Here is a 16,736-nt window from a genome sequence, read left to right as displayed (position 1 = left end):
GCCCACAGATGCTCATCGCTGCCTCTCTGGGTCAGTCCTGAGGCTGCTGGGGCTCGCACCCTGCGCCCGGCTCTCCCGCCTCCTCACCAGTGCCCGTGGCGGGCCAGCCGTGGGGAGGCAGCGTGAGTGCCCCCCGCCCCCCTGGGCGCATGCGGTGAAGATGAAAGGCCACGGATAATTAATGCTACTCAGACCTGGCTTTACTCTATGAAACCCTTTGTGGTGGCCTGAGAGGGAGAACAAACAGATGCAAAACCCATCTCTGGTTTCCAGAACACAAGGACCTCTGAAATTACAAGACATTAAAAAAAGCTTCGGGTGAAGGACTCTTGTTGGAGCTGCTGATCTGATGTCAGATCAGAACCGAATTGCTCCGGAGAGCTCAGGCACCAGCTTATCACTCGAGCCATGCCCAGCCCCCGCGCAGAAAAGCCGCCGCCCGGGGCTCCCAGCGCCTGGGGACCCTGAGCTGACCCTCAAAGGGTCCAGGGGCCTCCTCCTCACAGCCCTCTGTCGCTGCCGCCTCGCGTCAGGGACACGTCTCTCACATCGTCAGACTGTCTGCAGGAAACAAAGGTTCCAGACCATGTTGCTGCAGGAGTGGCCGGGGCAGCCGGGAGTGGGTGCGGCCCCCACCAACGCCTGCAAGCACAGACCGGGCCAGGGCCCACCTCGGGACGGTGCTGCCAGGCCCCCGCCCGCAGCCCGCAGTTAATAACCGGGCGCGTTCGGCGAGGGCCCGAGGCCAAGCGTCCCCGGGTCGGATATTGGGAGCATTCGGTCGTGGAGCTCGGCGCCCACAGAGCCGGGTGCTGTCTGGGACAATCGGGGGTCACACTGGCTGCTTCCTTCAGACGCAGCAGCTTGGGAAGAGGGTGGCGCCTGCAAACGCTCCCATCCCCGTCCCCCCGCAGCAGACAGCGCTTCCCTGCAAAGCCGCCCACCCCTGGGACAGCTGCCACCACCGCGGGTCAGCGCTGGGAACGCTGGCTCCCGTCCGCGTGCTGTCATCTGTGCGCTCGGCAGCCTTTGGTGACGTCAGCCAGCCACGTGGTCCCTGCTAATTAGGGCCAGTGAACGCGGCCCAGCCCGTCTCGGGGCATCGGTCCCAGGCTGCCGGGTGCCCCCGGATGAGGTTGTCTGCCACCAAAACGGCTGAGGCTGAGGGAGGGCAGGGGGCTGGCAGAGAGGCAGACGCAGCAACGCCTCCTCGCACGTCTCTGAAGCTTCCTGCTTGGCCCCCTCGGTCGCTGCGGCCCGGCCCCCACCTCCCAGTGCTACCACCGCAGCGGCTGGCGGCCCTGCTCCAGCTCCACGGCCACATGGTCGTCGTGCAGCTCCTTGAGTCGCTGCAGCAGCTCCTCCAGGTTCTCCCCGGTGGCAGCCGACAGAGCGATGGGCGCCTGGCCCAGGCGGGCCTGCAGCTGGGGCAGCCTGGCTCTGGCCTGAGGGAGGTCGACCTTGTTGGCCACGACGGCGTGGGGCCTCCGGGACAGGCCTGGCTCGTACATCTCCAGCTCCGCCTTCAGGTCGTCCAGCTGCACCCACGGCTCTGGCACCGAAAGGTCCACCACGAACAAGAGGAAGGGGCAGCGCTCGATGTGGCGGAGGAAGGCGAGGCCCAGGCCCCTGTTCTGGTGGGCTCCGCGGACGATGCCGGGGATGTCGGCCACTGCAGAGGGGACAGAGCACGGGGGAGGGGACCGGGACTCAGTTCTGACTTTCCTTCCAAGGAACTCCCTGCAACCCAAGTGGCTCTGGTTACCCGCCGGGGTGATTCATCAGGCCGACTGCCATCCCAGGCATTCCAGCTTTCAGTTGTGCTAATGCTGTGAAATATTTGGGTGACAGGCACGGTGACAGATCAGTCTAATAAGAACCATTTAACACATTCCAGCCTCGCTGGCTTCAAAAATGATTCAAAAAAGGGGAAATGGCTTTCTGTAATCTATTAATAATTTGATTACCGATAGAAATTGCTACAGCGTCCTCTGGAAATATAAAGTGCTATACAAACCGCATCGCCAGCAGGCTTACTATTTTTAATGGGTACATTATCTTCTGGAAAAAGTTTTCTTCTCTCAAAATGGTACAGGGAAAGCTTTTTAAATCACATGTTGTCCACATGACTGATGCTGCTGAGTTCCCCGTGGATGAGAGAAGAATAGAGGCGGTGAAAGGAGTAACTTCCTCGGGTTTGAAACTTACACTCAAATTCCTGAACTGCCACCAAGAGAAGCCTGGGGGAGGGAGGGAGCAGGTCTGAACCCCGACTTTGACGGAGAGCCACGCTTTTTAAAGTAAGGAGAGCGCCATGTGTGAGAGTTACGGAAGCAGGGCTCCGACCCCCCCATCAGCCCGACCCCGGGAGCCCGTGCCCACCTGCTACCTGCTGGTGGTCCTCGTAGTGAACCACCCCGACGTGGGGGTTCAGGGTCGTGAACGGGTACGAAGCCACAGCAGGCCTGGCGTTCGAAATGGCCCGGAGAAGCGACGACTTCCCCGCGTTGGGAAATCCAACCTGGAAGAGCATGGGAACGCGCCACCACTACCACCACCGCCGCCGTCTGTGATGACCGAGGCGCGGGGCTTGGGCTGGGCGGGGACCCGCGAGAGCGACCGGTCCCCCCACAGGGACAGCAGGCCTCCCCCTCCCCGCCTGGGCCTTCAGGCGACACCCACCATCCCAGCGTGGGCCACCGTCTTGAGCTCCAGGAGGAGGACTCGCTCCTGCCCGGGCTGCCCGGGGGTACAGGTCACCGGCGCTCGGTTGTCATTGGCCAGGAAGAAGCGGTTGCCCTTCCCTCCGGCCCCGCCCAGAGCGGCGACGTACTCGGCGCCCGGGTGCGAGAGGTCAGCCAGGACTTGGCCGCCCTCCTTCACCAACGTGCCCACGGGGACCTGGAGAGAAGGAGGCCTTTAGGGGAAACCACGACGGAGCCGCCTCCCTCAGGCACAGCGTCCGGGGAGAGGTCCCGGCCCCAGCGGGCTTCTGGGGGCCGATGACGCTCCGGGCAAACTGCACACATGGCTTTTCCAAACGGTGCCGCTAAAGCAGCCAGAGGAGCAGGGGGATGCTGAGGGAACACCGCCCCCCATGGGGCTCTGGGGACGGAGGAGGAGCCGCCCTGGGTGCCCCCTCTACAAGGGGCGATCATCTCCTGCTATCGGAAGGGGTCACCCGGGCACACGCATCAGGCCAGCACGGGGTCCTCATTCCGGTGCCTTCCTGGAGGACGAGGCGCGTCTCAAGCCCCGGGGCCCACCCGGCGGGCCTGGAGCTCGAAGGTCCAGACGGGGACGGGGCTGAGCCGCCAGGCCTACCCGGACGTAGAGGAGGGCGCCGTTTCGCCCAGAGCAGTTCTTCCTGCCGCCGTCTTCTCCGTCACATCCCTGATACCGAGACAGGACCGAGGAGAGGGACTTGACTTGCCGGTCAACTAGGAGTCAGAGCGAGAAGCGTCACCCGCCTCTGTGCTGGGAGCAGACCCGTTTCGTGTCGTTCCATGTCTGTTTTCCAGGTAAAGAGCACGGGGAGTTCCGGGAGTGGCTCAGCAGGAGTGAACTGGCTGGTATCCATGAGGACACGGGTTCCATCCCTGGCTCTGCTCAGTAGGTTAAGGATCTGGTGTTGTCGTAAACTGTGCTGTAGGTCACAGACGCGGCTCAGATCCTGAGTGGCTGTGGCTGTGGCTGTGGTGTAGCCCGGCAGCTGCAGCTCTGATTGGACCCCCAGCCTGGGAACTTCCACATGCTGCGGGTGCGGCCCTAAAAAGCAAAATAAATGCAAGCGTACGGGAACATGGAACATGGAATGAGGTTGTAACGAAAGTTACTAAACTAGCAGTGATTTGTGGAAAAAGTTCAATTCTTATTTGCTTTCAAAAAATACAATTTCTAAAAAATTCAAAATTACCCGTAATGGCATGACCAAGTTGAAAACAGCTGTACTTTATTATGCTGTGAGTGGTTACTCAGTTGACCAGTTTGCTAAGCGTTTGTGGTCAATGTATGTTGAATGCAAGCCATTCTCTTTCAGCACTTTACCGAGAGTGTAACGGATTTAACCCTTTGACACACGGTACGAGAATATTCCATTCCCTGCATTCCCAGAATTAGAAAATGAAAGCAAAAACCTGTGGAATTCCCTGGCAGCACAGTGGGTTATGGACCTGGTGTAGTCACTGCTGTGGTGCAGGTTTGATTGCTGGCCTGGGAACTTTCATATGCTGCAGGCACGGCCAAAAAACCCCAAAAAGCAAAACCCAACAATCCAGCAAAGTTGGGTTTCGGTGGATTATTTAAATGCGAACATCCACATAGTTTAATAAAATGATCTCCACACATCTCTGTTTTGTTGTTTTTGGGGGGGCTGTGCTCTTGGCATATGGACGTGCCCAGGCCAGGGATCGAACCCAAGCCACAGCAGGGGCCAGAGCTACAGCAGTGACAACACCGGGTCCTGAACCACTAGGCCATCAGGGAACTTCCCACACAGCAATTTCTTTTTTTTTTTTTTGTCTTTTTGCCATTTCTTGGGCCACTCCCGCGGCATATGGAGGTTCCCAGGCTAGGGGTCGAATTGGAGCTGTAGCCACCAGCCTACACCAGAGCCACAGCAACGCGGGATCCGAGCCGCGTCTGCAACCTACACCACAGCTCACGGCCACGCCGGATCGTTAACCCACTGAGCAAGGGCAGGGACCAAACCCCCCACCTCATGGTTCCTGGTCGGATTCGTTAACCACTGCGCCACGACGGGAACTCCCCCACACAGCAATTTCTGAATTCAAGCTCCCGTTTGGATCCGAAGGTGAAACCCTCCCACCCAGACAGCGGACAGACGCCGCATCTCCCCGAGCCGCCCCGGGCACCTTTCAGGATGACGTGGCCGCCGCTGCCGCCGTCGCCCCCGTCGGGGCCTCCAAACTCCTTCCGCGGCTCACTGTGGAAGCAGCTCGCGCCGTCGCCTCCGCGGCCGCCCCGGACGAGCACCCGGCGCTGGTCCACAAAATGCCGTTTCTGCAGAGAGCAGGGCGCCCGTCCTTGAGAACCCAGGTCCCTCTGGGGACCGAGCGGCCATTTCAACGGGCCTTTTCCACCTTTTCTTCTACAGGCTGTACGATTAGAAGCTCGCGGTATCAGTGTCGCTCCTCTGTCCCCAAAGGCACATGTGAGCATCCCCCCTCAATCACTGGGACGTGGAGGCAAACGTTCATCAGCAAAGCAGGGTCAGCAGCGGTCAGCACGGAACCCGCCCCGCAACCTAGAGAGACGGTGCTTGAGTAAAGCACCTTCCCAGCCTTTTCCACATGCAAACACAGCGCTGACACAACAGGTCTTTACCAACGGGAATCTGCACCCCCGCCTGGCGGGGGGCGACGAGTGAGCACGGCGGTCCCAGGCTTCCTCCAGCACTGGGCGGGCTCATCCTCCGACTGGCACTGCGAGCAGCGCCGGATCTGAGAGCACGAAGGGCCGCACGAACCCCTAAGGAGCTACAGCGAGGTAGTGTTTCACAAACATTTACACACACACACACACACACACACACACACACACACACACACGATGCTCAGCTGCCTGAGGCCAGGGCAGGGTCGGGGACCCCCCAGCTTCCCAGGTAGCCCATCCCGAGGAGCCTGCCTGCTTCTTGCGCGGGCAGCGTGCCACCCACACAGCCACTCCGAGGAGACTTGGGCACCTGCGTTTCCCTCCACTACTCCGGGACCAGGTCTTTCTTTTAAAGGAAAATACACACGTTTTTGAGATTCCCTGGCACCACCTCATGGAAAACCATGAATGACCATTTCAAGGACGAGTCACGACGAACACGATCAAAGTCAACGGGACGGAAAAGCCAAGCTGATGGGCACTGTCCCCAAGGTGACACCCAGGTTCAATCCTCCCTGTCAGGAGCGAGACAGGACCACCAGCGCCCACGGATGGCAAAGTCACGTTCCCGCAGGGAGCACTGCGCCCCACCGAGCCTTGTTCGGACCCTACTCGGGAGGCAGCAAACTTTCTTGAATTTAATTAAAGATCATTCATGTTTTCCATTGGTTTTGGGAAACAGAACAAAAACGTGCATGAGGCTCTCAGAGCCGTAAACCTAAAGGTCCACCCCCGCCCCCCGCCCCGTCCCCCGCTGTAAAGGAAGACCTAGTCGCCTATCTGGGCGCGCTGGGCCCCGCCAGGCCCGCTGCGTGTGGGCTGGCACAGCACTCGGAACCCACAAGCCTTCGTCTCACTCACTGCCAGGGTGCTGGCGCCTCCTGACAACAGAGTCAGGACAAGGAGGACCAGGTGGCACCGCCCCCTGCCTCCTGAGGGGCACATCCCTTCCGGGCAGTGGCTCACCAGTTTCTTCTCAGAGAGCAGTTTCTTTCCGGAGGGCTCCTGGTGCTTGGCGCGGTGGGCACAGCCGACCAAGAGCAGCCTGGAAGGAGCATGCACTGGAAACAGCCGGCCGGGCCCAGGCACCGCTCGTGCCCACGGAGTCCAGCGCCGCACGCCCTCCAACGCGGCCCAGGATCTGGCTGAGAAAAGCCTCGGAGGGATCATGGCTCCCTAATAAAAATCAAAGTGGCAAAATCAGACATGGGGTTTAAGCCGGAACCTGAAGCTAAGGAAGTGGGCGTACCCAGCACCCGAGGACCTTAAGGGGTGTTGTTGGAACAAACACAGGCGCCAACAAGTGACTTTCCTGGGCCGCCCACCACTTCCCGCCCGAGTCACTGAGGGCCCTCTGCCCAGTCAGCCTCTAGGCTGCCAGGGGCAAGATCTGTGCACCAAGGAGGGAAATCAATAAACCTGCAGCTGTTTTCCCTTCCTCTTTTCTGTGGCCACACCCCGGCACGTGGGAGTTCCTGGACCAGGGACCAGACCTGCTGCCACAGCAGCTGGGGTCCCCGTAGTGAAAACACTGGATCCTTAACCTGTTGAGCCACAGAGTAACTCCCACCACTCTGGGTATGCCCCATAGAATATCGAATTTCTGTTAAATGAAGATACTACAAAGGAAATCTGAGGGAGCCCCTGGCGGTCTGTGGTCAGGATTTGGTGCTCTCACCACCGCGGCCTGGCTTCAATCCCTGGTCTGGGACCTGAGATCCTGTATCAAACCACTGCAGGCTACTGCCAAAAATTAAAATAAAATAAAATAAAAAATAAAAAGGGGCGTTCTCTCGTGGCACAGTGGATTGGGGATCGCGTTGTTATGGTTGTGGCTTCAATCGCTGCTGTGGTGCAGGTTCGATCCCAGGCCCTGGAACTTCCACATGCCTCGGGTGTGGTTGAAAAAAATAAATAAGATAAAATAAAAAAGAAATCTGAACCTCAAATCACAATTTCCTAAAAATTGGAGTTCCATCGTGGTGCACCGTTTCCACCCTGGAAACATGTCTACTTGAAAGTGTATACATTTTAGGGAGTTCCCGTTGTGGCTCAGCGGAAATGAACCTGACTAGTATCCTTGAGGATACAGCTTCAACCTCTGGCCTCGCTCAGTGGGTTAAGGATCTAGCATTGCCTGGATCCTGTGTTGCTGTGGCTGTGGCACAGGCTGGCGGCTATAGCTTCGGTCCAATCCCTAGCCTGGGAACCTCCATATGCCATGAGTGCGGCCCTAAAAAGACAGAAAAAGACACACACACAAAAATCCTAAAGATAAAAACACCCATCTACTCAGACGCTGTCATGTGATCCTGTGCAGCCTGAAGTGGTCCAGCTGGAACACAGTGAGGTGTTATGGACGGAGTGCAGTGGGGAAGCCCCCAGGCTCTGCAAGCAGGCTCCCACCTCTGCCCCTTCTCCCCACTGTGACCTAGAAAGTTCCTCTGTAGACGGACGGGGCAGGGAGGATGGACACACAACAGCGGTGCCTGGCCCACGCGATCACTAAGCATGAGCCGTTTCTCACTGATTAAGAATCATTTAGGGAGCTCCCGTTGTGGCTCAGTGGTTAACGAATCCAACTAGGAACCATGAGGTTTCGGGTTCTATCCCTGGCCTTGCTCAGTGGGTTAAGGATCTGGCGTTGCTGAGAGCTGTGGTGCTGGTCACAGACGCGGCTCGGATCCAGCGTTGCTGTGGTTCTGGCGTAGACCAGTGACTATAGCTCTGATTAGACCCCCTAGCCAGGGAACCTCCATATGCCATAGGAGCGGCCCTAGAAAAGGCAAAAAGAGCCCCCCCCCCAAAAATCATTTAGGACTTCCCTGGTGGCCTAGCAGTTATGGACCTGGCATCACTATTGCGGCCCGGGTTCAATCCCTGGCCCAGGAACTTTCCCACGCCTCGGATGCAGCCAAAAAAAAAAAAAAAAAAAAAGTTTACACTATCACTCGTTCCTTAAACAGTGGGTGACAATTAAGCATCTTTCAGGTGCAGGGGTGGGGTGGGGGGTCAACGAGGGGCGTCTAGGACCCCGCCCTGCAGGAAACCACAGCCCTTCCTCTGTACCGAACACGCACCCACTTCCAGATGTCCCTCCCGGGGCACACGTGTGCCACACGCGAGGAAACTAGTGAGGCTTCCCGCCCATTTTTAGGTCTAAGTTAGATGTACAGAAAGATACACACACACACGCATTGTTTAAAAAACAGTGACACGGCCACCATAAGCGTCACAGCAGGTGAGGAAGCAGAGCTCGCCTTCCCTTTCCAGGCCTGCTGTGAGCACCTGCTCCGGACCCCCGGCCGAAATGCCCCCCTGGTGGGAGCTCTTCCCTCGGCGCCGGCGCCGCACTCAGAAGCTCCGCTTGTCCTTCGGAAACAGTCACAGCTGGCGCAATGTGGGAAGACCACCAGAGGGAAGTCTCCCTGCATCTGGAGGCTGAGCGGCCGACACGACGCCCCCCACCCCCACCCCCCGGGACAGTGCAGTTGCCTCCCTGCGGACAGGGGCGTCCCCTACGGACCGCCCCCCTCACCCCCCGTCCGCGGCCAGCGGCCACACTCAGAGCCCGGCTGTGGCTGACTGTCCCCCAGCGGCTCCACGCAAAGGCCGCTGCTCAGGGTCACCCGCTGCACCTGCCTGTGGCGCCTCTGCAGCCGCTCCCTGACCCGCGTGCCCTCGACGCCGGGAAGGTCACGGGACAGGCCTTCTGCAGCGCAGCCTCACTTTCCCCGCCCGCTGGCCCCTGGGGCCAAGACGCAGGCGATGCATCTTTAGCAGGGGTCCCGGCTCAGGGGGTCCCTGCCCAGGGGGTCCCTGCCCGGCTTCCCGCCATCGCCGTCAGGGCGCTCCCTCCCCATGCAGCTATGAGGACCTCGCGGGATGCGCCCTGAGACCCAGCAAGATCCGCTCACCATAAACCACCCCTTTGCTCGTGCCACCAGCTCGGTTTCCGATTTTATTCGGGGAGCTGCACTCCGCCACTATCCTTTAGTGTGACGCTCAAGCCGTCTCCAGTGTGGCCAGCGGAGACCCAGCACGCTGGCTTCGGTGTCCTTCAGACAAGTGCCGGTCACCTCTGAGCAGGCCCCTGCTTCCAGGCACGAAGCGTCCAGGCTCACCCAGCACTTTCTGCTCGGACCTTGAAACCAGCCTCCACTCCTTTACTTCTTTCAGAGGAGTGGTGTCTCGACGCCCCAGGTCCCTCTGTGGACAGAGCCGGGCACGGGCGCAGGCGAGTGCCCGCACACGCCCAGCACGCACCTCTGCAGCCACGGCTGCACCGATCGGTCCACCGACGGCACGGAGCAGCCTGTTCTACACACTGTGAGTTCACCCCCGCTGTCCGATTCCAGTGCAGCACCACACGGCCCGTCTAATGTTCTCCGTCGTTGCAACTCCATGCTCAGACTGTCAGAACCCGGCTGCTGTATCCTCGACACCTCTGCTCATTCGCTCAAACCTTCGCCTCCTCCCACGGGGGCTCTCCCCGCCAGCTAAGCCGCCCTGCCAGGGGGGCACCTTCCTCTTGTCCTCTCCTGCACATGCATTCTTTAAACAGACCTTTACTTTGGAATGACTGTAGGTTTACAGAAAAGGCCATGTCACCATACACATCGTGTTCGGTTCCACTGATACGAGCATCTTCCGGGCCAGGAAACCAACACTGCTGGGAAATTAACTAAACAAGAGGTGGCGTTTGGATTTTTCGTTTCCCCGTGAATATCCCTCCTCTGCTCCAGGACCCCACACTGCATTAAGCCATCTTGAAAAGATATTTTTATTATTTTTTATTTATTTATTTTTGCTATTTTAGGGCTGCTCCAGGTTCCCAGGCTAGGGGTCCAATCGGAGCTACAGCTGCTGGCCTACACCACAGCCACGGCAAGGCAGGATCCGAGCTGCGTCTGTGACCTACACCTCAGCTCATGGCAATGCCGGATCCTTAACCCACTGAGAGAGGCCAGGGATGGAACCCACCACCTCATGGTTCCTAGTCGGATTCGTTTCCACTGTGACACGATGGGAACTCCTGAAAAGATATTTTTAAAGTGCTAAAGGAAAAAAGTCCACCCAGCATCACACGGCCAGTGAAAATATCCCTCAGGACGGAAGGGGAAGTAAGAGCCGCTTGGCCGGAGGAAGACGAGGGGCCTGTCTCTACAGCAGGGCTCAAGAAGCCCCTCGGCTCGAAAGAAAATGCCACCAGCGGGAAGCCCTGATCGTTAGGAAAGAGAGGAGAGCAGCAGAACTGGTAAATAGAAAAGGCGGCTTCCTCCCTTGTTCGTCTTAAAACGTGTACGACTGTGGGAAGAAGAGACTACACCACTGTCCACGGGCCGCCCGCTTCAGGTGACAGCCTAACAATTGTGCATTTCTGCGAAATGGCACCATCTTAAACGGAGGCGGCCTTGAGAGGCTGGGTCTGCGTGCATTTCCGCGAGGCCGAGTAAAACAGGAGTCAGAGACGCACCCCGAGGGCCAATGAATGGGCGAAACAGAGCGCTGAAAACTCTCCCAACAATCCAAAGGAAAGGCGGCAAAAAAGAGGGACAAACAGAAAACAAATAAAAACGGTGTCCCTGAGCCTAACCGCACACGGAACTTGATGAATGGCCTTCCAGAAAAAGGGCGTTACCACACATGTGACAGTGACAACAGGGACCACTCCTCAGGAAGGCCTAACAGATAAAAATGTGCGTGAGCCTAAGAAGAAATTCCAAGTCAGAAAGCAGACGTGACAGAATTAAAGGGAGAAACAGACCATTCCATAACGAGAGCGGGAAATTTTGATGCCGCTCTCTCGGGGAGTGACCAAACAAGAAGCTGAAAAACAAAACCACCCCCGTCAGCAAAGACACAGACTATGTCAACAGAGCTGCCGGCGCTGCCGGTCTAACCGACGTTTCCAGAAGAGTCCACCCAGCAGCTGCGGGGCGCACACATCTGCAGGTGCGTGTGCGACATTCACCAAGAGAGACCAGACCGCGGGTCATGAACCAGCCTCAATAAACGTCACCGCGAGTGTATGCACCGACCACAACAGAAATGAAGTCCACCAACAAAATACCTAAGGGGAGCTCCCACTGTGGCTCAGTGGGGACCCCTAGACTTAAAAAGCCAAAAAATGAAATAAAATAAAATACCTAGAAAAAACAACTATCTGAAAATTAAACACCCTTCTAAATAATCCAATTGATAAAAGTAGAAAAAAATGTTCATTTTTTTGCTTTTTAGGGCTGCACCCAGGGCACATGGAGGTTCCCAGGATAGGGGTCAAATAGGAGCTACAGCTGCTGGCCTACGCCACAGCCACAGCAACGGCGGATCCTTAACCCACTGAGCGAGGCCAGGGATCGAACCCACAACCTCATGGTTCCTAGTCGGATTCGTTTCCACTGCACCACAACAGGAGCTCCCAAGGACAAATTTCTTGAAAACCACTACTGCCAAAGAAACACACGAAGAAAGAGAAAATCTCAAAAGCGCTGCATTTACTAAAGAAGTTGAATTTGTTTTGAAAGAACATTCCAGAAGGAAGACTCCAGACTCAGACTGCTTGCTGGTAAATTCTATCCAACATTCAAGGCAGAAACCAGAGCCAAACCTTACACAAAACGTCCCAGGGACTCAAGGCGTGAGATCCCTACCCACCTCACCCTCTGAGGCCCGTGAAAGCCCAGCGCCCCAACCTGACAACATGAAACGAGACACGACAGCCCCACGTCCCTCAACAAGGCGCCCAGTCCTCAACGAGCCTCCACCCGAGCCCGGCGGTGGGGAGGGTCACACGCCAGGCCGAGCCCAAGGCTTCGCCCGCAGTGGGCACCCCCGGCCCCACCCCCACCTGACAAAAGGCAGCACCCGCCTGGGGCCGGGGAAGGAAACCGCCCAGCAGACTGGGGGCCGGGGCAGCGGGGGAAGGTGCCCGACCTGAGAAAGGGCATCTAGCGAAGGCCTAAAGAAGGCAGGGGTGCCCCCACAGCCACGGAACACTGCCTTTTAGACACGTGTTTAAGAGGAGACGTACAACTGCAGAAGATACGACTGTCTCCTCAGCAAATCCCAGGGAAATTTGCCAGAGATTAGAACTAGTACAGGAAGGAGCCAGGCTGCATGTTACAAGGTTAATACACTCAAGTCCACTGTGGGGAGGCCTGTTAAGAATTAAGGATCCTGGAGTGCCCGTCGTGGCTCCGTGGTTAACGAACCCGACTAGCATCCACGAGGACACGGGTTCCATCCCTGGCCTCGCTCAGTGGGTTAAGGATCCAGCGCTGCCATGACCTGTGGTATAGGTCGCAGATGCAGCTCAGATCCTGCGTTGCTGTGGCTGTGGTTTTAGGCTGGTGGCTACAGCTCTGATTGGACCCCGAGCCTGGGAACCTCTATATGCCATGGGTGTGGCCCTAAAAAGCAAAAAAAAAAAAAAGGATCCAGCGGGTTAAGGATCCAGGTTGTCACTGCAGCAGGGAGCTTCCACGCGCCGTGGACTCAGCCAAAAAAAAAAAAAAAAAAAAAAAAAATCGATTGTGTCCTTCTCTATGAGCAGCAAACAAAATGAAATTAAGGGAACAATCCCATTTCCGGTGATGCCAATTACAACAAGCATCTAGAAATAAGGTTAGCAGTGAACATTTAAGACCTCTACCTCACTACTGGCAACATACTGCTCTATTTCCAAGGGATTAATGCGTTTAGTTCTCACAACAACTCTGTAGAGAAAGGTGCAGACACCGAGGCAGAGGCGATTCGACGGACCCAAGGTCACACAGCTCAGACGGGAGGGGCGGGGGGCGCATAACCGCAGGTGGTCGAAGGGAAAGACCCACCGTCTGACTGCAAACAAGCCCACCTAGAGCTAAGCCCGGGGCAGTCACGCCATCCGGCCCTGCTGTGCTCAAAACTAGGCTTCGGACACTGGCAACAGGAAACCTGGAACGCAAACGAACAGGATCCACGGCAAAGCCAACCGGAGGCTGAACCCTGAAGCTGCCTAACGTGGAGTACTTCCCCCTTTTCCCCTTTTCTTTTTTTTGCCTTTTCAGGGCCGCAGGTGCAGCATACGGAGGTTCCCAGGCTAGGGGTAGAATTGGAGCTGCAGCTGCCAGCCTACACCACAGCCACAGCCACACCAGATCTGATTTGCATCCGCGACCTACACCGCAACTCATGGTAACGCCAGATCCTTAACCTACTGAGTGAGGCCAGGGAGCGAACCTGCGTCCTCTTGGATACTAGTCGGATTCTTAACCTGCTGAGCCACAACAGGAACTTCCATATTTTCAGTTTCTGTTCATGAAAACCTGCTGAACTCGGAGTTCCCGTTGTGGCTCAGTGGTTAACAAACCCGACTAGTATTTATGAGGACATGGATTCAACCCCTGGCCTCATTCAGTGGGTTAAGGATCTGGTGTTGGCCTGAGGTCTGATGTAGGTTGCAGATGCGGCTTGGATCCCACATGGCTGTGGCTGTGGGGTAGGCGGGCAGCCACAGCTCAGATTTGATCCCTAGCCTGGGAACCTCCATATGCCACAGGTGCAGCCCTAAAAAGACAAAAAAAAAAAAAAAACAAACAAACAAACAAAAAACAAACCCTGCTGAACATGTGCAGTGGCTCTCCCTTGCCAGGTGGACAAGTTCAATTGTGTTTCACACTATTTGGTCTTTTTTTTTTTTTGTCTTTTCCAGAGACACAGCAATGTGGGATCCGAGCTGCCTCTGAGACCTACACCACAGCTCACAGCAATGCTGGATCCTTAACCCACTGATCGAGGCCAGGGATTGAACCTGCAACTTCATGGCTCCTGGTCGGATTCGTTAACCACTGAGCCACGACGGGAACTCCTGGTCTTTGTTTTCCTTCTAATGCTTTACTTTCACTGGGCAGTAAGGTAACCAATAGTCACAGGATTGAGTTTAAAAACTTGTGGGGTTTTTTTTTTTTTTTGTCTTTTTGTCTTTTTGCCTTTTCTAGGGCCGCTCCGCAGCATATGGAGGTTCCCAGGCTAGGGCTCTAATCGGAGCTTTAGCCATCGGCCTATGCCAGAGCCACAGCAATGCGGGATCCGAGCCACGTCTTCAACCTACACCACAGCTCACGGCAACGCCGGATCCCTAACCCACTGAGCAAGGCCAGGGACTGAACCTGCAATCTCACGGTTCCTAGGTAGATTTGTTAACCACTGTGCCACAACGGGAACTCCCTAAAAACTTGTTAAACGTAAAAATTCAGTCCCTTGATCACACAAGACACATTTGAAGTGCTCATGGTCACACATGGCCAATGGGTACGACACTGAAGAGCACAGATTTGCACCCCTGTGTAGAGGGTGCAACTTATGTACAAGGTTCTACTGGTCAGTGCTGGTTTGCCCTGTGCAGTGGGATCTCAGAGAAGCGAACTCAAACTCTTCGCACGAGCATTCATTTCCTGGGCCCAGTTTAACAGAGTATAAAAAGCAGGACAGGAGTTCCCCTCGTGGCACAGTGGTTAACGAATCCGACCAGGAACCATGAGGTTGCGGGTTCGATCCCTGGCCTCGCTCAGTGGGTTAAGGATCCGGCGTTGCCGTGAGCTGTGGTGTAGGTTGCAGACGTGGCTCGGATCCCGAGTTGCTGTGGCTCTGGTGTAGGTAGGCAGCTACAGCTCCGATTCGACCCCTAGCCTGGGAGCCTCCGTATGCTGCGGGTGCGGCCCAAGAAATGGCAAAAAGACAAAAATTTAAAAATAATAATAATAAATAAATAAAAAGCAGGACAGTGGTGAAAGCCCGGGGTTCAGAGTCAGACAGACTTCACCATCACAGGACGAGGACTTTAAGAAATGCTGGGAAGGTGCTCAGTGCACAGCACAGGCGCCAATCTGTTCAGGAAAGTGCTAAGCTCAGTTCTGCTGGTCGTACTCATTACTCCCTGCCTGGAGCCATATGCTACTATGCAAGTTTAAAAATGTATTCCTTACAACAAGCCTGTGCGGGCGATGCTGCTCGCTGGTTTTTTCATTTGCTTCTCTAGACCCACTTTCCACCCTGCTCAGTGTCAAGAGCCTGCCCTGCGAGACTGCCCTCAGCTACCCTGCGCTCAGGCAGAGTCTGGTGAGGAGCAGGAGGGCCAGATGCTGAGCTCCCTGCTCCCCTCAGATTCCTAGAAGCCACGGACACAGCCCTCTCCTGGTCCAGGGGTAGAAGCAACTCCACCGACAAGGAGCTCCAGGATAAAGCACGAACTACACGCTCCCTTTTAAGCAGGGCCTTTACAAGCCCTCCTTAAATTATCCTAAAGTGAGAGTGCCGTGATTTCTGACCCTTTTTTTTTTTTAGCCACACATCTTCCATATGCCTTTTTTAGAGGATAGGGCGGTTCCCTGGGGGAGGGGCGAGCCTGAGCCGCAGCTGTGACCTATGCCTCAGCTGCAGCAAGGCCGCATCCTTAGCTGCTGCACCACAGCGGGAACTCCTGACCCTTACATTTTTTTATGCCCACTTTAAAGCAGTGGAGGCTGAGGCTCAGAAAGGCTGTCACACAGTGCCCCCTGGGCATCGCTGTATTTTACACCAAATGTCTTCAAACTGACGTATGTACACGGGACCACCATCCAAGAGAACCAAGACAAGCGTCATTTTACAAGAACCCATTTTGTGCTCCTTAACCTCTGACATGTTGACTCTGCTGGAACATACCTGCCCGAGAACTAACTTGCACTTCAAAGCATCTTCTCTTAAGAGGACCTCTCCTTTACACTCAGTGACGTGGCCCTAAGGACAGGCCTTCCCCCCCCTGCAGCCCGGGAGCAGGACACCCCGCTGTGTCCGCAGCCGCCGCGACGCAGACGGGTACCGAGCGGGTCTCAGCCCGCGAAGCCCGCCGCGGACCAGGACCCGTCGGGGGACGGCCAGCCCGGCCGGAGCTGCGCCCACAGGGGCCCGCTGCTCCGTGCAACCGCGCACCACTCGTGAGTGTAAAGCAACCTCCGGGAGGAAGTAACTCTCGGCCCTCGCCCGGGGAAGACTCGGGGCCCCCTGGACGCGCGTCCACGACGGCTGAGAGGAGGCAGGAAGCCAGCGGCCGGGGCTCTCGCTCAGCCCTGCGCCTCTCCTCCACCCCGCCTCCCTCCTTAAGATCCCCAGGTCCCGGGGTTCACCGCCCGCGAGCACCCACCTGAGGGCATGTCACTTCCGGGGCCTGGGCCGTCGCCGGACACCACTTCCGGGGGCGGTCCCCAGCGCGCATGCGCGGGAGGCGGGACCACCGCCCCGTCCGGGCCCGCGGGGGCGGGGCCTCGCGCAAGCGCGCGCGGGACCCCTTTCAGGTCCTCGTCCACGCGGAAAGTAGGCTC

The 16,736-nt window shown here is 56.9% G+C and overlaps 1 protein-coding gene across 2 annotated transcripts; it reads right to left on the bottom strand.

Annotated features, from left to right (window-relative positions):
• MTG2 (mitochondrial ribosome associated GTPase 2) lies at positions 179 to 16,662 on the bottom strand. 2 transcript variants are annotated; one of them, XM_021078209.1, is made up of 7 exons: positions 16,559 to 16,662; positions 6,361 to 6,570; positions 4,875 to 5,022; positions 3,325 to 3,440; positions 2,683 to 2,901; positions 2,383 to 2,521; positions 179 to 1,672 (listed from the first exon to the last, which is right to left on the bottom strand). In XM_021078209.1, the coding sequence occupies exons 1-7, from the start codon at positions 16,628 to 16,630 to the stop codon at positions 1,278 to 1,280; spliced, it is 1,299 nt and encodes a 432-aa protein (XP_020933868.1). In that variant the 5' UTR covers positions 16,631 to 16,662; the 3' UTR covers positions 179 to 1,277. The 2 variants fall into 2 exon arrangements, with proteins under 2 accessions (XP_020933868.1, XP_020933869.1); XM_021078210.1 differs by lacking the exon at positions 16,559 to 16,662 and adding an exon at positions 16,081 to 16,546.

Source organism: Sus scrofa, chromosome 17 (assembly GCF_000003025.6).
Source record: "Sus scrofa isolate TJ Tabasco breed Duroc chromosome 17, Sscrofa11.1, whole genome shotgun sequence".
NCBI classification, from domain to species: domain Eukaryota; kingdom Metazoa; phylum Chordata; class Mammalia; order Artiodactyla; family Suidae; genus Sus; species Sus scrofa.
The sequence above is the reverse complement of the archived record's forward strand: the minus strand, read 5'-3'. Positions and strand labels throughout refer to the sequence as shown.